We start from the raw sequence: 25,903 nt of genomic DNA, 5'->3' as shown, positions 1-25,903 counted from the left end.
CTGGTTTTTTTTCTTCAAGTGCTATCTCATGTAATAAGCCTCTGTGGCTTTCTGCCCCACCCCACTTTTTGATGCTCTTGGTTTAGATATGATATTATGATGTCTTCTGAACCATGTATTTTAGCAGATTTTGTATTTGGACATAAAACCCCAACTATGAAATGAATATTACATGGGGCAGTATTGTGTTAGATAACAGCCGAATTTGAATAGTTAATCTCATGTATTCAAAATGTGACCTTTTTTTCCACAGTACAAAAAGAATCTCATTAGTTAATGAACATAGGCAATGCACTCATTGTATAGGGAGTGACTGCATTTAAGTATGAATTACTTAATCTTTAAATAGCTTTTTTTTTTCTTAAAGTAAAAGGAACAAATAACTTCAGTACCCTATCTTGAATAACATTCTTTCTAATTATTTTCACCACAATAGCCAGTGGAATGTAAGTAGTGAGGGATTTTTTAATTTCTTCGTGGCAAATTTATAGCTCCTGAAATGATATATCTATTCTCTCCCCCTTTGTTTGCTTTTAGGGAGAAACTGGAGATGCTTCATCAGTGCCATTTCCAAACTGTGGCTGGTCTCAGGAAAAGGACTGCATTGATGAATTAGTGCAACAACCCTCCCAGCCATGGAGGAATACATCTTAGAAGAAAATCCATAGGTGACTAATAGGCCAGATTGGTCATCCCTCACCCACAGTGGTAAGCAGTCTTTTGAGAGCTGGGAGAAACTTTTTGGTATACCTGGAAATCAGTCTAGATCTAAATTAAATTAAATTAAACATCTAAATACAGAATTTGGAATGTAACATGGTGTGCCTTATGAACAAAAACAAAAAAAGAAAAATGAATTTCCATGGTGGGTATTTTAGTCTTGAATCACGCTTTTCTACCACATTTCAGCAATATGTCTTGTATCTTAATACCTTTGCTTTCATTTTTGTTTGTTTGTTTTTTAAGTTTGTCAGTCATTACACAATGTCATTTAGAACCAACCCTTCCATTGTGTTGAGTGGTTTCCAGTGAATAATGATTGCAGGATTAGCCTGCTAGTAATTAAACGTTGCTGCCTCTTAGATTGAAAATGAAACACCTCTATGGAATTTAAGAGTGTCTTGCTTTATTTAGGTTGTGTGTCTAAATAGTACAGATAGGTATACCAGGTCAGTGCAGACAGAGTGCCTTCTTCAAAAAAACAAAAAAAAAGCGCAAAAAGAAAGGACAGGGAGAAAGAAGAGAGCAGGAAAGTGAGAGAAGGAAAACAAATTCACCCAATCATTAAAACTTTGAATTGCATGGGAAATTTTCCATACTTAGCTGAATCCTGGGGGTAATTTCCTAATTTTGCCTTTGTACAATCCAGATAAAGGCCTCACATCCGTACTCATTTTCACTCACAGATGGGTCTTCAAAATTTGCAAGCGATAAGTTGTGTAAAATAGAAAGTATTGCCTATTTGTTGAAGCCTATAGGTGTACCTATTTCAGTAAAGCAGAATCTAGGTTCTTTTACTGCTTGTGAACTAAAGAATCCGTTCAGTGCTTGCTTCTCACATTGGGATTACTGATAGGCGGGGAGGCAGCAGAACTGCCACCTTGGATTTTCGAAGGGCAGACTTTAGCCTGTTTAGGAGCATGGTCGAGAGTGTCCCTTGGGAGGCAGTTTTGAAGAGCAAAGGTGCCCAGAAAGGTTGGTCATACTTCAAGCAGGTGCTCTTAGAAGCACAGGAGAAGGCCATCCCCATGTCTCGAAAAATGAGCCGACGGGGAAGAAGACCAGCCTGGCTAAATAGAGAGCTTTGGCTGGACCTCAGGAAAAAAAGGAAAGCTTACATTCTCTGGAAAAGGGGGTTGGCAACTTATGAGGATTATCAAGATATAACGAAGCTATGTAGGGGGAAAATTAGAAGGGCCAAAGCTCAATCAGAACTCAGCTTGGCCACTGCAGTTAAAGACAATAAGAGATTCTTTCAGTATATCAATAGAAAACGGAAGACTAGGGAAAATGTAGGCCCAGTGATGAATGAGACGGGTGCCCTAGTGGTGGAAGACACAGAGAAGGCAGAGTTATTGAATGCCTTCTTTTCTTCGGTCTTCACTGCTAAAGCTGTCTCTCACGAATCCCATACCCTGGGGGCAAGAGGGAAGGTCTGGAGAGAGGAAGATTTTCCCCCAGTTGAGGAGGACCAGGTCAGAGACCACTTGGCCAATCTGGACATTCATAAATCCATGGGCCCTGGTGGGATGCACCCGCGAGTGCTGAGAGAGCTGGCAGATGTTATTGCTAGACCACTCTCCATCGTCTTTGAAAGGTCATGGGGAACAGGAGAGGTGCCTGCGGACTGGAGGAAGGCTGACATCACTCCAATCTTCAAAAAAGGCAAGAAGGAGGACCCAGGGAACTACAGACTGGTTAGTCTCACCTCTGTCTCTGGGAAGGTAATGGAGCGACTCATTCTGGAGTCATCTCCAAACGCGTTGAGGAACAGGAAGTTATTGTAAGTGGTCAGCATGGATTTACCAAGGGTAAATCATGCTTGACCAATCTGATAGCTTTCTATGATGTTATAACGGGTTGGCTGGATGAGGGGAGAGCCGTAGATGTCATCTACCTTGACTTTAGCAAGGCTTTTGACGCTGTCTCCCATAACATCCTCATTAGGAAGCTGAGGAAGTATGGGCTAGACGAGGTGACAGTGAGGTGGATCGAGAGCTGGCTGAGTGACAGAACTCAGAGGGTTGTGATCAGCGGCATAGAGTCCAGTTGGAGGCCTGTAACCAGTGGTGTCCCCCAGGGGTCAATACTCGATCCAATTTTGTTCAGTATATTCATTAATGACCTGGATGATGGGACAGAGTGTATCCTCAGCAAGTTCGCTGATGATACCAAACTGGGAGGGGTGGCTGACACTCCAGAGGACCGTGCTGCCATCCAGCGTGACCTGGACAGGCTGGAGAGCTGGGCAGAGAAGAACCTAATGAGGTTCAACAAAAGCAAGTGCAAGGTCCTCCACCTGGGGAGGAAGAATGCTAAGCACCAGTATAGGTTAGGGGTGGACCTGCTGGGAAGTAGTTCTGAGGAGAAGGATCTGGGGGTCCTGGCAGAGAGTAAATTATCCATGAGCCAGCAATGTGCCCTTGTTGCCAAAAAGGCCAATGGAATCCTGGGCTGCATAGGAAAGAGTGTGGCCAGTAGGTTGAAGGAGGTCATTCTCCCCCTCTACTCTGCACTGGTGAGGCCACAACTGGAATACTGCATCCAGTTTTGGGCTCCGCAGTTCAAGAGGGACAGGGAACTGCTGGAGCGAGTCCAGCACAGGGCAACAAAGATGACTGAGGGACTGGAGCATCTCCCTTATGAGGAAAGGCTGAGAGAGCTGGGACTCTTTAGCCTGGAGAAGAGAAGGCTGAGGGGAGACCTTATTATGGCATACAAGTATCTAAAGGGTGGGTTGAAGGAGGATGGAGCCAGACTATTTTCAGTGGTTCCCAGTAACAGGACGAGGGGCAATGGGCACAAGTTGGAACCTAGGAAGTTCCGTTCAAATACACGGAAAAACTTCTTTACGGTGAGGGTGACAGAGCACTGGAACAGGCTGCCCAGGGAGGTTGTGGAGTCCCCTTCTCTGGAGATTTTCAAGACTCGCCTGGATGCAGTCCTGAGTAATGTGCTCTAGGCAATCCTGCTTTAGCAGGGGAGTTGGACTAGATGATCTCTAGAGGTCCCTTCCAACTCTGAAGATTCTGTGATTCTGTGATATGCAGTTTTACCACCTGAATTCACTGATTAATGTTTTAAGCAAAATGAAGGCTTTATTTATTTTATTTTTTTCCAAATCTGCTACCAAAAATCACAGTATTTCACCGTTCAAAGACAGTCCTTTGCTTCTTCAAAGACTTTATAAAACTGATCTGTACCATCCTCCTCACAGGGCTGTAGTGGTCTACCCTCGTATGACACAAATGATGAGCTTCTGTCTGAAATAATAGGGATGATACCTAATCCTAAACTGACATCTGAAGGATTTTAAATAAAGGTTATCAATGACAGGTCTGTCATCTACCCTTAGTTAGTTCTGTCTGTCCTGTGTTAGGATGAAGATGAAAGCATTTGACTCTCTCAACAGATCCCAAGCCTGAACATTTTTCCTTGAGCTTTTGTTACATTTAAGGACTCGTGATGAATAACAATAATAAAAGATTGAATCCCATCCGGTTTTCTGTTGATTGTTAGTTTAATTTAGTGTATGACTACTCAAAGTTTAGTCTGCCAGCCAAGGAAGGTATGCAGTTATCAACATTACTGATAGGATAAACCAGTTATGTAAGCTTATTTTCAAGTCTCCCTAAATCCCATAATTCTTAACCAAGTGAAACTCTTGAGCTGAAATGCACCTGTTTACAGAAAGATACAGCATCAAACAGAGGTTTCATTTAGAGCTTTGGGTAGACTAAGTGGCCTTGTTGACTGATTCTTTGCCCGTTGCCATTTTTAGGCGTGAAATATAGCAGGAAACTGAAAGGAAAGTATGTACAAGAAAAACACAGGGTTGTAAGAAAGACTTTTGTGCTTAGAAGGCTGTGGAGGCCCAAGCACTGAAAAGATCAGTATGTGCTGTGTTTCGGGGGTCTAGTTAGTGCTGCATCTTGGAGCTGTAACAGGATTTCTCAAACTGTGCGTCCAGCCATTGCCTTGGCAGGACTCCAGATCAATCCTGTGGGGGGAGAGGAAAGTGCCTGTGGGGCTTGGCAAAAGTTGTTTGTCCTTTCCTCATGAAGATATGCATTTGTTCCTGGGTAGTGTGGGAGTTGGCTACACCTTTCTCTCTGCATTTGTAGCCACCGTGAAAACAGATAATTCCAGGAGACAGTCTGATATGCAATTGCAGACCCAAATGTCATTGTAGAAGTCTGAGACTCTCTCCCCTGACACAGAACTGAATTGTACGTGCGTGTGCAAGCGGTTTCACCAGCCTGCTAATGAATGCCCCAAACCAAATTAGATGGAGCTCCCAACGGATGAGTAGAGAGAGAACAAAATGCCAAGGGGCAAGAAAGATTAAAAAGCACAAAGAACAGTGAGAAAGAAATTCAAAATGTAGATCATGGAAAGTGTAAAATGGTATCATCGATGTCAGGCCATGAAACAAGGAGGGGGCATTCTCATGTTGAATCACCTGTTGCAGGCCCCCATAAGTGTGCAACACACAAAGTATGGAAGATGCTGCACAAGGCAGGTGTGTGAAAAGGATGCGCAAACGGAGGAGGATCATGAACAAAGAAAAATTGAGAAGACAGTTTTTGAACAAGAAAGAGGTCAGAAGAGAGAATAATGGCACAAAAACGGGTATTGAAGAAAAGAGGTGGGACAGTAGAAGGAAAAATGAAAGAAAGTACAGCCACTGATTTGATTTACTGTTTTTCATTAGAAAAGTATCCTTTTGCCACTTCTGGATGCCATACACATATATTAGAAAATACAAGCTTTTCAGCTTAATGGGGTGAATCTCCCTTTCAGCACCGTGGCATCTAAACCACCTGTAAAACCCAGTAAAACAACCTTCAGTACTAAATGGATGTCGGTGGTAAATACCATCCTGTGCCAAGCGGGGAGATGCCAGCCCAGCTGGATGAATACATGCCAGAGCATTTAGATGATAACTGGTTTGATGAATTGAACTCTTAAGCAAATAGATACCTAGGCAAAGACCAGAGGGACCAAATTCCACGGTGCGCTACCCTGCTATCTCTGCTGGGTTGCAAAATGTATGAGTCAGAGGTAGAAGATAGCCCTTGGCAGTATCTGTGGTGAGTACTATGATCCCCACTTAAACAAACCCGAGTGTTCTTACTTCCTCATGTTTCTGGGCCCTTTTTAAGCGTACTTTCTAGCAGCACTCCGCCCCAGTGACTATGTGGCAGTCAACCAAGGTCTGCATCAATAAGAAAGGGTTGGTTTACTAGAAGGAAACGGGTGCTGCAAGCAGGACATCAGGAGGCGGCAACCTCAGAGTCCGGCCTCCTGTTGCACAGTTGTGGTCCAGAGTCTAAGCTGCCATTATAAAACCAACAAACAGGCTGGATCCTCAGCTGGCATACAGCCACAGAAGCTCAGCACATTAGCTTGAGCTCTCTCTTTATCTCCTGTGGCACCGAAGATTATGATTAGAAAGATCTCCAGGATATAACAGATGAAGTAAAGTGTACTGAATTCACCAATAACCTTAAGTAAAAGCCTAAGCTGCTTAATTTGTCCTTGGAATCATTTTGCCACTGAGCTTTTTTTACCTTTCTTGTGGGTGCTGTCATAAATGGGCTGTGGAAACAGTGGAATTGTCATTTCTGGAGGTTTTCAAGAATATCGCTATTGGGATTAAAATAGATGCAACTGATGGAGAGGAACTGATTAGATCATCTCTTGGTGTCTCGTCCAACTTGGGTTTTTTTCTATGATTTTAGCAAATGCATTCAGTTACTGTCCTAAGCTTGCAGCGTTACGCTGCTTCCACTAGGTTTATGTAACAAAAGCCCCAACTACCAAACCCCTCTGCTTCCTCCATGGCTACTCATGCAAGACAAAATGTGGTATTGTCAGTTTTGCATAAGGTTGGGAAATCAAGACCTGAACCGTGGCAAGAGCATAAAGTAAAAAGTTAAGAAAGATATCAAAGTTAATATGCAGCCAGCTTATTACAGTGTTTCATGTCCTGCTCAAAATAATTTTCTACTTCAAATTTGGGTGACAGGTGCCACAAAAATTCCCACATGCTCACAACAGTGCTGAAGCAAACTGGGCCTGGATTCTGAAGAAAGGATCCAGAGCAAGGTGATAGTTCTCCTTCTTGCAGTTTCCCAAGAGATTTAACTTACCAGAGTTGGACATCTGCTCTCTTCTCCTTTGCCCTTTACTTCCTAAATCAAGAATTAACAAGGAGAACTTGCTAACACCATTTTAAGTGTGCCGCCGGCATATCACAAATGGACTGGTTATATTGTCAGAAAAACACTGGTAGCTGACAAGTCCTGCAGAGAGATTAAATACAGGGGAGGACTGTGAGCAATACGAGAGAGACCTGCTGCTATTGATAAGCTGAAATCTGTGTTTCTTCCCCTGCACTCCTGATATCAAAAGAGTCAGTTGCAACATCTCAGCTGGCTGTTGTGCATTCCTGGTACGTGCCCTTCTCCACAGGGCTGTTGTGCATCTGTTGGCCCGCGAGCTTCCCACTACATGGATCAGATACTGGGAAGGGGGAGGGGAAAGGAAGAACAGAGTAAAGCAATAAGGGAAGTAAAGGAAATAAACACCTAAATTGTTTTATTCTGATTTTGTACATAGTCTAGGGAAAAGGACGCTGGCAGGAGCTGAATGGTATTCGAAAATGCTGTGCTAATGTGACAGCTTTGTGGGGAGGCAGGCTGGGTCTGGAGCCTGATTCCCCCTACCTTTGGTTCAAGAATGGTTACACAAGGGAAAGAGAGATTTACAGGGTGGAAACTGTGGTGGAGTGGTAGAGAGCAGACCTGAAACCTTCCTTTGCCCTGTGACTGCGTGGTGTGGTTATATAGCTACAAAATATTGACCATTTCATATGAAATAAGGGTGGAAGAGGAAGGTAGAACGAATCGTATGCCGGTCACTGCTTTCTGCAGGCTGCAGTCCACGGGGGCGGATTGTCCCAGTCCCAGTGACAGCCCCGCGGCAGAGCAGGCATGCGGGCTCCCTGCTGCAATGCAAAACCTGAGCTCATGCAGCTGTAACCTTCCTCCTCCATCATCTGTGCTGTCTTTCCTCCTTCCTCTCCCCTCTTACACCTGCCTGCAGGCACTGCAGCTTGCTTTCTCCCTCCCTCCTGTCCCCTGCCCTCCTGTCCCCTCATTTCCCAGAGGGAAATGTCCCTGTCCTCTGGCACATGCCTTTTGTGGCCTAGGGAGGAGGGAGATGGGAGCAGGGGATGGCAGGTCACCATTACAGTTCAAGGTAGTCTGTGCTCATGGCTTTTCCTGGGCCCTTTTCCATAGCCCAAGCCAAAGGCAATTCTGCAGCTGATTTCACTAACAGGATAAAATCAGCCTCTCTTGGCGCAGGCAGAATTCAGCCCTGAAGGTATATGAATAATGTTTCCCTAACTGGCATCTGATATTGCTCCTTGCATTACGCTCCTATTAGCGAGAGACGAGCAAGGCCTCTCTGCCTGTCCGGTGGTTCGGGGTGGCCAAACTATGAATCCCTACCGAAGGAAGGAGGGGACACAGGGCAGAACGTGATACACAGGTTATAAATCATTGCTCTGATCCCAGTGAGAAACCAGGCGGGTGTCCTGAGCCTCTTCATCTAGTTAAACGGGTACACATGCAGGTGACATCACAGCAGCAGATGACCTCATCCTGCAACGTGGGCAGCAGGAAGCCCTCCCTGCAGAGCTGAAGCAGACCCAGTTTTCCCACTGCCCTTACACTCAGCCTGGAGTCATGGGTCGCTTCGCCTGCCGTGCCGCCCGTGCAGTCACACAGGCTCAATATGCTCTTCTCAGGCACAGACACTGTTATTTCTCTGAGATGAAACAGCATCCCACACTCCTATTAACCCGTGCCCTACTTCAGAAGGAAATGTAATTTGCGGCTTTTGTTGTTAGCTAGTGCTGGTGTTGGTTTATCCCCGTGTCTGCTCTGACTTCACTTTTATGCAGTGCTACATGCGGAGAGCCCTCTGTACTGTGTGGCCTGTGAGCATTATTCCTCACAACAGAATAAGGAATTGAGGTGGTTGGAGCTTTTTGTTTCGCTGGGGAAGAGAGAAGTAAAAGCACAAATGTCAAAAATATCCCTGCAAAACCAATTTTTTGTGTTCAGCAGAGAATGAGGTGCTGTCTGCTAAACAAAGTTTGTCAGCCAGGATATTCCTGCACATCCAGTCACCTTCCACAGAGCGTCTTGAGAGTCGTGCTCCCCAAGACAGAGTTTCAGAGGATTCACTGGATTTCTGATGGCAAACCTCACATGAAACAGCCATTGTTTCACAAATACACAAAGTGACGGGGAAAGGGAAGTGGAATCTTCAGCGATGGCCACCACAGCAGCAGTACATACAGTCATGCGTGTGGTAGATTCATCTGTTACCTAACAAGCAAAGCAAAGAAAGCAAAGGAAACTCAAGACCTTTTTTCACTGATGCTCAATATTTTCAACTATAGTCGGCACAGTTTGACCTTTTTTTAAGGAATTGAACAGAACTATATCAAAACCATGAAGATGCATGGAGTGCAAGTGACTTTTCACAATCTTACTTGGGGGGGGAAGGACAAGATGGTGCAATTTCAGTCCTTCTGGGGATTCAGATCTGTTGCGTTGATGTCCAACGGAAAGACTCCCGTTCATGGTGGTTATCCCGGTTGTCCCTTGGTGTATTGACATGGTCAGGTGACTTGCGGCCCATCAACAGGCTAACATCTCAATGGCCACAGCAGCACTGGCCATAGGAGGACGAAGCCCCTACGCGCATGGGTTGTTTCGACGATCTCACAATCCATTCGCAGACTGTTCCTCCTGTTCTTGGAGCCGGCTGGAAGATAAACGTTGGTCAATGTGTTATACTATGCCCTTTGTCATGAAATAACGCCAGATAATATGTATTTAGTGGGGATTTAAATTCCCCAGCTGATTACAAGGAGCTGTAAAGACTCGTAAGGTTTAGCAGTGTACGAGTCTAGAATGATGCATAGTGTTGTTGCTGTTCCGGTGGCACTGAAAAGGGCAGGACTTTGTTAGAAATAAATCTGAAAGCATAAACAACTAAAAATGCCAGCGATACAACTTGATATTCAGTAAGAATTTGTTTGAAGTTGTTGACCAGAAAAACAAGCTCCTGTATTCTGAATTCTTTAAGAAGTCGTTTGCTCTGACACCCCAGGCATGTGACATGTAGTGATATGACGAGGGGAGATGGTTTTAAACTGAAAGAGGGGAGATTTAGGTTAGATATGAGGAAGAAATTCTTTCCTGTGAGGGTGGTGAGACACTGGCCCAGGTTGCCCAGGGAAGCTGTGGCTGCCCCATCCCTGGAGGTGTTCAAGGCCAGGCTGGATGTGGCTTTGAGCAACCTGGTGTGGTGGGAGGTGTCCCTGCCCATGGCAGGGAGGTTGGAACTAGATGGTCTTTAAGGTCTCTTCCAACCCAAACCATTCCATGATGATCCTGTGAACCTCTCCCTTCCCCTTTCCCAGCAGTAAAACATTCACTGCACCCAAAGAACATTATGAAATGTGACTGGATCATGCTTTTGAGGAAACAATGTCCTGCTTTGACAAAGATGCAAAAAGGGATTGTTACTGATTAAGGCGTGGAGAAGAGAGCTCCGCACCCCCATGGGCACCCATCGACGCCGGCCACCCCTGCTATCCCTGTTTTGATGACAACGCCTCCATTTTTACCCCCCACCGGGCACGAAGGCAAGCGGTAAAACGAGCAGCAGAGCGAGCTGTCCCCCTCCATCCCTTCCCTTTCCCTTTCCTTTCCCCTTCCCCTTCCCCTTTCTCTTTCCCTTGCCCTTCCCCACCCCGCCCGGGGCGAGGGGCGACCGCTGGCCCCCGGCCCGCCGAGGCCCCGCCCCTTCGCCCGAGGCCCCGCCCCTCGCCTGCCCGCGCCGTGACTCGTCCCAGCTGCCACGTCTCCCCGCCGACGTCACCGCCCGGCCGGCTCCTCCCCGGCCAATCGGCGGCGCCCAGCCCCGCGCCCAGCCGACGGGGCCGAGGGAAGAAAGGCCGCCCGCCGCGCATGCGCCGCCGCCGCCGCGGGGGCCGCCGGGAAAGCGAGTCCTCAGGGACGGGGGCGGGCGGGCGGCAGCGACGGGGCGGACTCGGTTTCCCGGCATGCCCCGCCGCTACCCCCCGGCCATGTAAGCGCCGCTCGGCTAGAGGCCGCCCCGTTTCCTGGTTGGGCTCCGGCAGCCATTTTGGGCTGAGGAGCGAGCGCGGAGGCCGCGGAGAGCGGGGCAGGGCGCCGGCGGAGGGGGGCAAGGCCGAGCCGGGCGAAGGCGGGAGCCGTTGGACGCCTGCATCCGCGGAAGCGCCCGCCTCGGCGGCGGGAGGTGCCAGGCCGCGACCGCCTTCCCTCCCCCCCCGCCTCATCCCGCCTCACAGCGCGCTCGCCGGGCCGCGGGCCCCACGGACATGTCCAGCATGAATCCCGAATAGTGAGTGCGGGACGGGGCCCGCCGCGACGACATCGGCGGACGGCGGCGCCGGGGTGGGGGGGGGGGCGGGACGGGAAGGAAAGGCCGCCGGCGGGCCTGGCGCAAGGGGGGGGTGCGGGAGGGGAAGGCCGGGCCTTCGGGCCTACGCTGGGCCCGCCGGTCACTGGGGAAGGCGTTAGGCCTGTCGGTGTTGTCCCCGGGGGGTTGGGTTACGGCCGCTGGGGGACATGAAAAGTTAATGATGTTTCTGCTATAAACCGGCGCCGTGATCCCTGTGGCTTCGCCTTTGCCCCCCCCCCCCTCCCCACACTTCTTCCCTCCCTCCTTCCCCGGGAGCGCTGCCGGCGGCGGGGTGAGTATGGGCGGTGTTTTTCCCGGTATTTCCCGGACCTCGAAAATGCGGAGCCCGGGCTCCAACAAGTGAGGTGTGTTTTGGGGGGGGGGGGGGTGGGGGGCGAGAAGAAAAAAAACCCAGCCCCGGCTCTTTGTGAAAGCCGATCTTCCTGGCCGGTTGCTGCTGGCAGCTTAGTAGTCAGAGGTCCACCCTTCACTTTAGCTGCAAGTCATGTGTGTGTCACATGGCTCTTGCAAAACACTTCTTGCCTATGTAGATTTTGCAACGCTGTGACTTGATAATGAAATGCTCTTGGGGCTGTCTTGAGCTGAAATAGCTCTTGCCTAGAAAACCTGGTCATGGCACAGTTTTTTGGTTGGTTTTTTTTTTTCCAGAGGGTCGTTGTACCTCGTTGTGTGAATATGGCCTTCTTCCTCTAATTGGCCTGCTGGGGAGTAAGGGTGTCTGAGCTCTCTGGTCAGTAGTTGTCTGTATCCTGGCAACTGTAAGAGCAGTGGCTTGGCCACCAAGATGTCAGGGACAATAAACCTCATTTTGCTCATGGCTTTTTTTGAGTGAATTAAGAGGACAGACTTGGGACTAGTTTAAAAAGCACTTTAAAAACCATCAGCTGCGCTCTCAACACTTTAGTGTTCCAGAGTGTTTCTAGGATTCCTTCACTGATGCTGGCTTTTCTGGCACTCCAGTTTGGGATGATGAAGCCGCTGTGCCCTCCAGTGTAACTGGAGTTGTTATTGTACTGAAATGCATGTGTAGTATGGCATTAGTGCTCTAGATGCCCATTGTCTTTGTTCATGGATTACATTTTAACAACTTTTGGATGAAATTTTAACAACTTTTGTCCTGAAAACATTTTCCATGCAGCTGAGGCTACTGGCTTGCATGGTCATGGCTTTTATGCCCTCTGCTTATGGCAGTGTGGTTGGAAGAGCTCTGGGCCCATTAAAATCACCTGAAAAGCAAGTAGGAGTAGAAGGCAAAGTAATCATCAGCTTCTGTGGGGGAGTTGGTGAAAACTAAGAGGTACAGCCAGGAACTCAAGTTACATCTTGGCAAGGTTACCAAACAGCCTTGCGTGTGTGGCTCTGGAAAACACCAAAACAGTAGCTGGAGATAGTCAGTGGGTGAAAGACCAACAAATTGTTGGTGCTTCTGTGGTAGTAATGACCCTTGGGGATTTAACTCAAATTTACTTTGCAGGCTGGTGGGTTTTTTTAGTCAAAAACTGCCTGCAAAGTGTTAGGCCATTAACACTGTGCAGAAGCAGGACGAAGAGGGCTTTTTCTGTAGTTGCGTTGCCTTTCCTAATGCCTCTCAGCTTTCTAGACTGATGCAGAGGGTAGTTCCCTGCAGTGAGATACTGAATGTTGCTATAAAGATGGGGAAAACGTTTTGAGGGAGACTCATTCTTGGTGAAGAGTGCCCATTCCTGGTGGTGGGGATGGCTGAGTTTCTGAAAGTGAAACAGAGGAAAAGCTGTAGTTTAAGATTAATTTCTAGTATTAAATTGCTGCTTTCTGACAGGGCTGTGCCTGCAGGATGAGGATAGGAGATGGGAAGGTTGTGGTGAGATGGACAGAGAATATTTGTCACTGTAATATGTATACTTGTGTTGATGTTAAACCAGGAGTAAGATTTATGGGATTATAACGTTATTCCTTCTAGTTACCTGTAACAGATACAGGTACAGGTGTCCATTTGTCCTTTAGAAGCGCCTTGCCTGTAATGTAACACATTCCTGCTTCCTTATCACAGCTTCAGATCAGTCTGTAGCCCCAAATCCTCTGTCCCAGGCATGCTAGAACTCCCTGTCAGAGGTCAGTGGGATAGCTTGTTAAAATTTCTTAGTGAAAAGACCTGCCTCATTCAGTTTCCAAGAATTAGAAGCTGCTGGTGCCAGGGTTTGCAGGGAGTGTGTGTTTAAGAGCTTCCTTGAAACTTCAGGGCTGTGGGGCAGCCTAGTGGACTAGTTAGTGTGCTTTTTCATTTGAGTGAAGGAGCCCAAGAGGGGTGGATGAGATGTAGGTGCTAGCATTTGGAAGGTAAATTCTGAAAACACCTGTCCACCTAGCCCTGGGATGTATGTATTCCTTTTGTGTTACCACCACCATCATCCCCCTTATGGTGTAAATGAGCAAAATGTCAATATTGACTCTTGTGGCTCCATGGTGCCAGGTTCAGCATTTCCTACCCCTTCTGCAAATTGCAGGTAGTCAGCTGGCTAGCTTAAACCCATTGGTGGGTAAGCAGCTAAGTGGTGTCAGGAATTGATTTTGACCAATGCTTTATAGTGTCTGGATCTTGTTTTAGATAACCTCTTCAAGGGGAGGTGGGGAAATGAAGTGCTTTTTGGAGTAAATCTGGGGTTTTCTGCATTGAGGTTTTCAGTATTGTATGAGTTCAGTCAATGACAATTAAGTGACAGCTGCTGGGTTGTGGGAATTATCTGAAATTGTTTGTGTTCTAGCCTTTCTAAACAGCAGTCTGCAATGCAAAGTGGCATTGTGTTCTGGATTCTGTTTACTTACAGAAGCAGTGTGTAATCAGAGTGACAGTCATGCTTCTCTCAAAATTTCTTGGGTGGTAGAACAAAGACTGGGGATTTGAGGCTGCTGTGAGTACCTGTTTACAGTAAACTTGCAGCTGACACTGGTGATTAAAGCTGATTCCAGCAGTTCCTTGTTGGAGATGGATGACTACCTAGTCTTGTCTGTTCTGGCATAAAACCTTCCTGGCATTTAGAAAAAAAAAATCCCCATGCATCTACCTGTATAAACAACAGTATCTGAGGCCCACGGGTCCCTTGTTCCACACAGCTTTGGCCAGGTCTGTCCTCAACTTGACTTCCTGGTCTTCTGCTGAACTTGTGCTGCCTAATGCATGGAAGATGCACATAACAGGAGGATGCTGCTCTCTGCTCAGAATTGTTTTGGAGGTGCATTTTTTTGCAAGACAGAATTAAACTTAGCGTATCTATCCTCTGTCTCTTTTGCAAGAGGAAGTTGCTGTATCCTCTTCCCGATGGGGAGGATTTGAAAGCCTCGCCCTTACTGATGGTACCTGCCTGCCTTGCTGCATGTGTTCCTCTCTTACAGGCGCTAACACTGACTTGCCTGTATAAATGGGAGTGAGAAATAATTGAGTGATAAATCTGATCCACGCTATCTCCAAGTAGCGTGGAGAAGGCTATGCTGCATAGCTCAGCCCGCTTTGTTAATGCTCCCTAAACTGAAAGAGCTGATGAATTAATTCTTCAGGTTTACTGCAAAACTTGTCATTTTTATTTTATTTAAGCTGTTCCTATATCCTGGGAGCTGTCTCTAGCATCACACTGGGTGTAACAGGCTGTTGTTCGAGGCCCCTGTGTAGGCACCTGCTGTATTTTAAAAGGTCCTAAAGCAATTATAACTAGAAAGCAACTGGAATGTGGAATTATTTTAATTTTTTTAAAACCTAAATGGCAAGGTTCTACTTAAATTACCTCTGAATGGATGCAGGTCTAAGTGTCTGCCTTGCTCACCTGGCAAAACTAGGTTTTTGGGACACAACACCCATGTCTAAGGTCAGAGGCAGAGCAAACTCGGTCATGGCTGTTCCCACCCTGCTGCAGCCTGAGTGATGCTGGCCCGGGGCTTGGGGGGTGAGGCAGGTGGCTTAAGTCACCCTGTGAGCCTGGGGTTGTCACTTGCTTCTGGAAATACTGAAGCCCAAAGAGAGGTAAGGTCTTAAAGACAAAGATGTCAAACCCAGTATTCAAGGCTTTTGGGTTCTTGTTGTGTCAGCTTAACATTAGTGCTATGTGTAAACCATTATCGTTCTTATCTGCTTCTGAGCAGTGAAAGACCTAATAGTGGGGTAGATAGATCTGGTTGGGAGCCACTCTTAGCACTGAGGAACAGAGGAAGACAAGTCACTTGATGTTTGGGGGCTGGGGGGACCTGAATTCCCCTTGGAAGCAAGGGGAGGCTCTTAAGTGCATCCTCAAGACTTATAGCTGAAGCCTTACCTACTCCAGGAAGGAATTAATTTTTTTCCCCACTAATTTTAGTGAAGACAATATAGTGGTAATATTCATGTGTTACCATTCTTAAGGGGATTATAACATGCTGCAAGCTCTCATTCTTTCAAGTGTATTAGTGCTTACCGTAAGTAATAATTTAACTTCAGGATTGCTAAAAATTCTGCTTTTGTGGAGAACTGAGCAACCAAAACTTCCTGCTGAAGTAGGAAGGAGCTGTTTGAAGGCTGAGGCGATTGTAGCTTCAGTTTATGCATAATCCTGGGGAAGCAGGCAGGGGTTTAACAGTGGACCCAGTCTCAGAGCTGCTGTACCTTAGCTTGGGCTCCAGGTTACACAGCTTCTTTCTTGGGGAACTAAGCTGTTAGTGAGGGTAAGAAGTTTTAAATGTCTCTTGCTGTGGTTGGTATTCAGTAGCATCTTGCCTGGGTTCCTGGGTGATGATGATGGCTGAGAGGTAGCAAAGTTGGATAGCTGAGGGTCACTAATGCTGGTCAGCACAGTCCCACTTCAATGATCCTTAGGCTTAAGACACTTTTCTTTTGTGATAAAGTACAACTCTGCCTTCTCAACCACTAGCTTGACAGTGTGGCTGCGGTGGCGTTTCTGCAAGGGGAAGTGCAGGAAATGCAGCGCTGCTGTTTTGGAGCACGCAGAGGGGCAACGCTTGGTGCTCTGGGATGTGGGGTTTTGGTGTCACCTCATGGGCAGCCCCAAGCCTCAGGAAACGTGTTTTGTCAGTGATCACCAGTGTAAGAGTACCAGCAGCAACAGTGCGTCTGGTCAGTAATAGTGCCTCAACGATCTTGAAGCTGTTAAGATACGTGGGTTATGATGTAATGTAACTTATCTCCCCTGAACAGTTTGGGTTAATAACTGTCACTTTACTAAAACCATCTTCCCTTCTATTAGTACATGACTTGACAGATGGAATAGTGAGTTCCGTGACCGTAAACTGCTAGGTATCCTTTGATTATTTTTTTTTAAATACTAGGAGTGCTTTTAGCTTTACACTGTGGGGGAAGGTTGCAATTTGAAGGATCAGCTTGTCAGTTCTTCCATTTACCTTCTTCCCTAGCCTTGAGGAGTGCTGTGGAAACTGGTGAAGGTTTCAGTTGAGCGTGTCTTTGCAGCCCGGGACCAGCCAAGATGCCAGTCCTTTGGGCGCTTGAGCAGAGGAGTGGTGAAAAGCCGAGTGGTTGACCATCTGCTTGGCTGTTGTCAGCTGGGGATGGATGTTGTTTCCTGGCTGGATTCCTGCCAGACAAGAGTCAATGGTGATGTTAGTAGGGAATAATAGGTGGGGACGGGTGACTTCAGGCATTTGCATAAATCTTCTCAGTTTGGCGAAGTGGGCATGGAAGTATGTCTGTTGTAAACTTGAGTGGTTAAATGAGAACAGGACTTAATCCTGGATGCTACAGGGCTGGAAGCTGTAAACCTAGAATGGGTTAGTCTGGTACTTAGAAAGCAAGATAACTCAAGTAAGTGGTGGTTCATTGCTTTTTCTCTGCTATTTGATCTCTAGTATTAAACTGTCCCATTAGTCTTATGACTGACACAAAATCTAATGTTTTGCCAACAATGAAACCTTCACTCCCTTTGAACTATAAGACTAAGTTGGGCATTGATGATACTGTGCTTGCTCCCTCAATATTGGGAGGAGTCAACATCAAGCAAAACAATCTTTGTCACCCCTGCTGGGGTGAGTTCAGGATTACTAATATCACACCTGACATCCTTGAGAGAAGGGATGTATCCTCATCTGGCAGTGGCTTTAGCTTTTTTTTAGTTTCTGAAAGGCAAGCTGAGTATGTGGCCAGTGTCAGCTGTTAATAGTCTGTTGTGGAAGGTGGGTGTTCATTTTGCTGTAGAAGGCCACTAGACATGGTGTTAATAGCTCGTATGTTTGAATTGCATGTGGCACTAATGGATTCTGCTGGAACCTAAATTTGGGTAACGTAACCTGAGGGAAGAATGGACTGCTTTTGGCCAGCTATGTGGTGTTTGCGAAGCTGGGCAGTGGAATCAAGCCTTTGACTGTAAAGATGATATGAAGATAATGGCTGTGGTGGACAGCAGGCTGTTACTGCCATCTGCGTGGCACTTGTGTCACTCAAACAATGAGGCTTGCACTTAATTGCGAAGCAGGATTTTAATGTTAGCTGGATCACAAAGGGTTGAAGTAGGACGGTGTTAGTCTTGGTGATAGCCACGCAAATATCCCCAGAGTAACTTCCTAGGAAAGCACAGTTCTACTCAAAAATACTGTGTTCAGAGCATCTACCTCACACTTACCTTAACAAGTAAATTGTGGGAGTGTCTAAGCTGAGTGGAGAAGCTTGGAATTGTAGGTGACTTCCATAGTAGTGAATTAATTTGCCCATTTCAAACATTATAATATGCTCGCTATAAGGAACTTGGTTCTTGGTAGTGTTTTTCATTAAGTGACTTAATTTTCTTTTTCCTTCTGCAGTGACTATTTATTCAAGCTACTTCTGATTGGAGACTCCGGTGTTGGGAAATCTTGCCTTCTACTTAGGTTTGCAGTAAGTGATCACGCTTGAAAACTCTTATGTAAAAAAGCTACCAGGTACTTAGCAAGGATTTCTCAGCTACAAGAACTACTTGAAAGGACCGATGTCTGTCAGGTCTGGTATACCAAGGAATAATTGAAGTACTGCAGAGCCCTCCTGTCTTCTGCATTTGTTTGTAGCTGAGGTATTTGTTCATGAGCGAGTAATATGAAAAGAAATAGTATCAAAAGTATGTCCAGTTAAGCCTAATTCTCATTTTCGTAAGAACAAGAAGATATCTTAATTTAACTTCCATCATTACGCTAGTGGTAGAACACTGAAGATGGAAGAACATACTTGAATTCTGGGGTGTGTGCCTTCAGGCATGAAGAGTACAAATGTGTCAGGGTAAGGTCTTGATCAGTTACTACTTGATCTGAGTATTTTCAGCCAGATGAAGCTTGATCGCACCATTGAAAAAGCCTACTAATTGCTTAGCTAGAGGGAGAAGTAATTTAAATGATACTCTAGGAATAATAAGGCCTTATGGTTCCTTTAGTGAATGAGTATATAATAAACATTAAAACTGCCAGTGGGCTGATGTGGCTGAATTTTAATGCAAGAAGCTGTAGCTTTCCTGTCAACAGGAAAAGTTAAAATGGGTTTGACAGCTCTTGGTAGAAAAAGCTGGAGCCCAGTGAATGCCTTATCTATGTCTGTGTCAAAGTGCAGCTTTACGTTGCTGTGGGAGGAGAGGCAGGAAGGGAGAAAATGGGGCATTTGTTTAGAAAGGGGAGTTTGATACTACTGCAAGATGATGGTGGTGGTTTCACAGCCTCAACAATTGCTGTAGGCACCTCTGGGAAGAGCCTGTTGTGTTTCGTGTTCTCAGCCAGGAAATGGCTGGCTGGTGTGTACAAACAGCACCGCTGCAGTTAAAGCTATTGCAGCCACCGCTTGTGCGGTGTTAGGACAGGGAGAGGCTCAAACCAGTACGAACACTAGAAAGATGCGTCCTGCTCTGCCTTTAGAACTGGAGGCGGTGGATTGGAAGTGACACCAAGGCTGGAGCAGTGCTCCCGGAGCAGTCTAGCCTGCTTCTCTTGCAGACACTCTTGAATTAATTCTGGCTTCATGTGAATAATCCAACTTATCCCTTTTTTTTGTTATCCAGCTTTAGTTCACGCTTAGTTATCTGGTGCTTCTTCAACTAAGTAGCTTTTTCCCTTAGAAGTTTGACTTTCTAACTAAGCTATTTTACTTTGCCATAAGGAATTACCGCAGCATTCACTTCCCTGTGTTCTTCCTGCTGCAGGTTAAACGGCACTGGGCTTTTCAAACATACCCTTTTGAGTGTTGAAGTGTTAAGGAAATAAATGTTGTGTCATTCTAAAAAGCTTAATGCTTTATTCTTACTTGCACATGTATCATCTAAGGTATCTTCCATTCACAACCCCAAGAAATCCCTTGCTTTTGTGGTAGCTGTCGGTTGCATAAAGCCTCTTGTGGTATATTTTACCTGAAGTTCTATCCTATTGGTACTCTGGGAATAGAATTTTCCTTCATGCTGGCAGGCTAACAGTTGCTAGAAGGTAGCAAAGACTCTGATCCAGCGCTTCCTGCTGGAGACTGCCGGCAGGTCCGTGTGAGCTGCCAAACCAGTGCTGCCTTGTCCTTCCTGTATTTACACAGGCTGTGGAGCAGGGGACTTCACAGGAGGACCCAAGCTGTAACTCTGAACTGCCTCAGTAACCAGCTGTGGCAGCAGAGGGTCTGAAATTCAGATGGGGAGTGCCACTGAGGCACCGCCGCTCACTTGTAGGTAGCTGCTGTGTAATACAGATGGAAAAAAACATTGGAGGAAAACAAAAATCTGAGGCACTTTAATAACCATAATGGTTATTTTAAGTAGCTCTTTGGTCTGCCAACATGAACAAAGACTATTTTTTAAACTACAGTTCAAAAGGACTTAATTCTGTTTCCAGAAACTAGTTTTATTGGCTAATTTTTGGAATGTAAATCTTACTGTATGAGGTGCTGCTTTTAAAAAATAAAAAAAACAACTTTGCAGAATTTTTGAAAAGTAAATACTCGGTGAAAGTACCTAGCTACCTCCTGGACTTTGCCATGAACGATGAGGCTGTTTTTGCCAGGGAATTAAGTACCTTTGCCTGCCTGGTGCATAATAACGTAGGTGCCTGCAGAAGAGGTGCAGCAGGCTTGACTTCTGTTCGCTCTTTCTCCTAGGATGACACGTACACAGAAAGTTACATCAGCACGATTGGTGTGGACTTCAAAATCAGAACTATAGAACTAGATGGGAAAACAATCAAGCTTCAGATAGTAAGTAGTATTTCTCAACTCCTGGGTACTTTAATCTGTCAAAGCACAGAATTGCATTCATAACTATTGGTCGTTATCTTTGTACTTTAATCATTAAAATATAAGCGATATCTTCCCTCTTACAATAGGGTAGGCAGTTTTTACAAGATTACAAGACTTCCCATGACCCTGTCCTTAAAGAAGGATGCTTATCAAGGCTGTCTGCCTGAAAGAGAAAGTGACCTGTTACAAATGTATTTTCCTGGGAAGAAAAGAAGGCTTCAGTATTTAAAAGGCACTGTGAGCTGAAGAAGGGCAGAATCCTTGCTGGATTCCGCTATCAAATAGCGGGTCAGATTCTGCTGTCAAAACCGATGTAGTTCTGCAGTATTTAGCAAGGATTTGTGTAAGTGTGAGAGTATCCTACAGTTGTCCAAGATGCCTGAATCCTACAGCAGCTGTTAGTAGTTGGCTGCACTGTCTAGTGCTGGAAGCACTGCTTTTGTTGACCTGAATGGAAAAACTGACACAAACGTGTTGTAACTGGTCTGTCTGCCTTGGCACTGGGTGGTGTTTTCTGGTTATGCTTTTGGCCTTTCACTTGGAAGAGGCAGGGGAAGAGACTTGGCAGTTCTTTCCTCTAATCTTGAAGCACTCTAAAAGGGTGGCTGGTGTAACGAAATCTAATATCTATGCAAGGTCATGCAATCCTTGTCAGCTACTGCTTCCAGCTCAAGCAGAGGCTCTTGGGACTTGAAGGCAATGACTCAGGGATTCCAGGCCGTGTTGTGGAGCAGCAGTCCGGTTTACAGCCAGAAGCCTGAGTCTGAGCCTGCAGGCTGTCATGTAGCTGTCCCCAGTGCAGAGCAGCCTGCTGGGAATGCTGTCCCACTGACATCTGTGAGCCTGGCTGTGTTTAATACACGGCTGGCCCTATTCTTGACAGGGCTCGAGGGAGAGAAGGGTTTGGGTGAGTACTGTTCCTGTCCTGGGCTGTAATGTTTTGGCCACTTACCCCTGTTACGCTGCTTCAGAGATGCCCTTTTCTGTTGCAGAAAGGATTTGGAGACCTTTTATGACTAGTTTGGGAGAGGTCAAGCACCTAATGGTCCATCCTTGACTCTCCCAGCAGGAGAAGGGAGCCAGGTTTGGTGTGAGTTGTTTTACTTCATCCTCCGAAGAGGATGTTGCCCTTAAATACCCTTGCTGCAGCTTCTGTACTGAGGAATTCAAAGGGAGTGGTCATGTTAGACACCCACATCTCTCTGACCTTATTCCTAACAGGTTTTCAAGCCCTGGCTTGTGTTTATTCTTCTGACCACTGAACCATGGCTTCTTCATGGGTCAAAACTGCTTAATGTTTTCCTTGGTGAGATCTCTTGGGTACGCTTGTCCGAAACCAAACAAATGAGCCCTTCTAGAAAAGCACCTACTGAAGTGTAATTCTTCCCCGTTCAGATACCTTGATCTCCTCAAATCCTGTTTGTGTACAGTTTCAGAGCCACTCCTGTAGCTGTAACTTGGATACACTTGTAGTTGGATGGCTGATGAGCTGAGCTGTATTTCTGGAAGCTAACGTGCAACACGGGTACAGCTACGCTGCAGTAACTGATGCTGTTATTTGTCTTGCAGTGGGACACGGCGGGACAGGAGAGGTTTCGAACTATCACTTCCAGTTACTATAGAGGCGCTCATGGCATCATAGTTGTGTATGATGTTACAGATCAGGTAAGTGTTAAACCTGTGTCTGGAGACTTTCTCCAGGTGGAATATATCAGGCTGATAAGTAAATAAAAGTGGGAATTTAACAACATGGCCCTTCTTATGGAGGCAGTGACCGTGCTCTTCAGGCTGCGTTAAAGTTTATGAAGCCACACAGAAATAAAAGAATCAGTGGGATCTGTGGCTCTGAAGCAGTTGGATCTTAGGCTTAACCTAAAACCTGCTGGGCAGGTGAGTGATTGTTCTGTGTGAATGGTTCTCACCCTGCCTTTGGTAGCAGGAAGTCTGAGTTACTGATGGAAGCTGTTGAAAGGTTTCTGAATGTACTTGAACTTTGGTCTCCAATAAAAACTGGCATTTGAAACAGAAGACTGTCAGCGTGTGTGCAGGGTACAACTGAGCCAGTGTTTTCTGTGAAAGACTCTCTGAAGATTACTGGCGCAGGTGTCCTGTTTGAAGGGATCTCAGGAAGTGTGGAGTTTCCTGAATTAATAGGAAAAAGAACAACCGGGTTCAATTGCTCACTTGAGTATCTGTTCAGCATGGCAGCTCTGCAGTTCTGGAGTCAGTTTGTTCCAGCATCTCTACAGCAATGTGGTTTGCACCTGGTATCTGGTGCTCTGTAAAGGCCTGGGATTCTCCTGGCTTCAGCTGCGAGCTGTGTCTTATCTCTGCAACAGGAGGAGGAGGAAGAGTCCCAGATGATAGAACTTGTTGACTGTTCAAGATACGAAGCAGGGAAAAACAACATGGGGGGAGTACAGCGCGGGAGGAAGGGCTGAGGAGCTGTGTATTCCCAGGGATGACTGCCCTGTCCTGAGGCGATGGGGGGAGCTGCTCTGCAGCAGAGGAGAGAGTTCCCTCTCTCTTGTGGTTGTGACACACTGCTTTAAGTACACCGCTCTGTATTCTTTCCCAGTCATTATGGAATACGGCTGAGCTTTCCTCTTGGTGAAGGGTCTTGCTTACAGTTCTCTTATCTCCTAGGAGTCTTTCAATAATGTAAAACAGTGGCTGCAGGAGATAGACCGTTATGCCAGTGAAAATGTCAACAAGTTGTTGGTGGGGAACAAATGTGATCTGACCACAAAGAAAGTAGTAGACTATACAACAGCAAAGGTATGTGGATATTGATGTGTATTTGCTTTGGTTGAACACCTGGTCTGGCTGGTAACGTACTTGAGTATGTTCTAGTGCAGGGACGTGTCGTGGTGCCCAGATGTCAAGGTGCCATAAATGCAGGTGGTTTAATCACCCCGTGCAGCAAAGTCACCGTTGGACTGGAGTTTGGGAGTGGGGTGGTGGTCTAGGAACTCACGGCTTACCCAGAAGTGCACCAGGAAAGGAGGTGAGGTGTGAATCAGTGTATGAGCTTACTGTTCACTGTTTCTTGATTTGCAGGAATTTGCAGATTCTCTTGGAATTCCATTTTTGGAAACCAGTGCAAAGAATGCCACAAATGTAGAACAGTCTTTCATGACCATGGCTGCAGAGATTAAAAAACGAATGGGTCCGGGAGCGACAGCTGGTGGTGCAGAGAAGTCCAATGTTAAAATTCAGAGCACTCCAGTCAAGCAGTCTAGCGGAGGTTGCTGCTAAAACTTGCCTCCCCCCTTTTGTCTCACAACAATGAATTTGCAATCTGAACCCAAGTGAAAAAAAAAAAATTGCCTGAATTGTACTGTATGTAGCTGCACTACAACAGATTCTTACCGTCTCCACAAAGGTCAGAGATTGTAAATGGTCAATACTGACTTTTTTTATTCCCTTGACTCAAGACAGCTAACTTCATTTTCAGAACTGTTTTAAACCTTTGTGTGCTGGTTTATAAACGTGTAATCCTTGTTGCTTTTCCTGATACCAGACTGTTTCCTGTGGTTGGTTAGGATGTATTTTTGTTTTGATGTTTCTATTGGCATGTTTAGATGTCAGGTTTAGTCTTCTGAAGATGAAGTTTAGCCATTTTGTATCAAACAGCACAACAGTGTCTGTCACTTTCCATGCATAAAATTTAGGAAGATATATGTAAGATCTGATTTGCTAGTTCCTTCTTGTAGAATTATAAACGGAAAGATCACACTATCTGATTAATAGTTCCTTCATACTCTGCATATAATTTGTGGCTGCAGAATATTGTAATTTGTTGCACAATATGTAACAAAACTGAAGAAATGTTTAATAAATATTGTACTTATTGGAAGTAATATCAAACTGTATGGTGATAAATATTGTCTTAATTTGTATGGCTAAGGGGGAAATCAGGCTTGCATTGTGCACAAAACATATCTGTGTGCAGCCATGGCTCTCAGACCTTCTGGTAGACCAGAGACCTTCCCTGCAACTGAAACTAGTGACTGTGGCCCAAAAGCCCGAGCCGTTGTGGTGCTTAAGGCACGTACGCTGTACCAGGGACACCCGGCCCATGTTCACGGAGGCATAATGCACTCTGAATGTACAACAGTTCCCTAACTTAGTCTTGGAACTTAATTTATTTCTCAAGGACTTGATGTGTAGGGAATTCCTGTCTGCTTTGCGTAATAGGGGAGAGAACAGTATTTCCCTAACATGAATGACGTCAACGTAACCTTGAGGTGGTATAACTTTCTACCAGTATATTATGTCTTTTCTATATACTGTTAATTCCATCCTCTTTTAATCAGTACTCTTCTGACTTAGTGCAACAGCTTAAGTTTCTATTCTGTTATGCATAGAGGTGTCAGAAGGATGAGACGGGGACAGTAAGGCCCCACACCAGACTGTTGCTCAAAATAGGCGCTATCTTGAACAATTTGGAACTAACCAGCAGCCAAGTGGTTTCGGACAGTGTGTGATTCTTTGTACAGAGCTAATCAAATCATTAGTGCCTGATGTCTAGCTAAAAGCCACAGGAAAGCTAGCCTATAACACTTCCTATACATGTAAAATTGTTCAGCTTTATCTAAACTCAAATGTTCAGCTTATTCTGTAAATAGTCTCATGTTTGAAAGACCATGTAACATTCCCCTAGTAGTAAATACACCCTGTGATAGTAAAAAAACAAAAAAATATAGCCTAGGTATGTTGTGAGGTATAAACTAAAATTGGTGCAAATATCCTCTGACTTTTTTTTTTTGGGGGGAGGGGGGTTGACTTTGGCTAACAGCTTTCTTCAACATAGTTGCATCAATCAACAGGCAATTGTAATACATGCAGTATTGTCATGGTTAAGTTGAACTCTTCCACTTGAGACCTTCACAATAAAGTGATGTGCTTTCTATTAGAGATGTGCTTGTCGGTATAATTCATTATCTAATGTGACTTGCTCCTCCCTGAGAGCGGGAGCGGTAGGAGTAGTGAGCGCTGCTGAGATCAGGAAGTGAAGCAGAAGGAGGTGTATTGAGGGTAAAACATCTTCCCTTCAGAGAAGTGCACAAATGAACTTAAATGTCAAGATGCCTGCTGCATACTATCCAAAACAATGTTAATATATACAGTAATAAAAGCATTGCAAAACCAACTTGGCCTACACCAGTTGTTTGGTGGTTATTTTTTTATTTTTCCCCTAAATCATTACTGTGTTACGGTGCTGTTCAGTGCTAGAGCCTGGGGTGGAAGAGGGTAGAGCAGGCCTAAAGATCTCAGACGAGGGCACTGTAGTCTCCTCCGAGAGCTGAAATAGTAAATACCTTTGCTGTAAGACTCGCAGGTGGTAGCGAAGAGGCAGCTGTAGCCTTTCCCTGCGTGTAGCACCCGTCTGGCCCCGCTACAGGCTTTATTTAGGCATCACCCTGAATG

At 45.7% G+C, this 25,903-nt stretch overlaps 1 protein-coding gene across 1 annotated transcript; it reads left to right on the top strand.

Annotated features, from left to right (window-relative positions):
* The first annotated feature begins 11,016 nt into the window (after positions 1-11,016).
* Positions 11,017-25,390, top strand: RAB1A (RAB1A, member RAS oncogene family). Its single transcript, XM_054197231.1, has 6 exons — positions 11,017-11,196; positions 18,046-18,118; positions 20,333-20,428; positions 22,040-22,135; positions 23,117-23,248; positions 23,531-25,390. Exons 1-6 carry the CDS (start codon positions 11,174-11,176, stop codon positions 23,726-23,728), a joined length of 618 nt encoding a protein of 205 aa, XP_054053206.1. The 5' UTR covers positions 11,017-11,173; the 3' UTR covers positions 23,729-25,390.
* The last annotated feature ends 513 nt before the right edge of the window (positions 25,391-25,903 follow it).

The sequence above is a fragment of the Rissa tridactyla genome, chromosome 3 (genome assembly GCF_028500815.1).
Source record: "Rissa tridactyla isolate bRisTri1 chromosome 3, bRisTri1.patW.cur.20221130, whole genome shotgun sequence".
Taxonomy (NCBI): Eukaryota; Metazoa; Chordata; class Aves; order Charadriiformes; family Laridae; genus Rissa; species Rissa tridactyla.
This window is presented reverse-complemented; position numbering and strand designations above follow the sequence as displayed.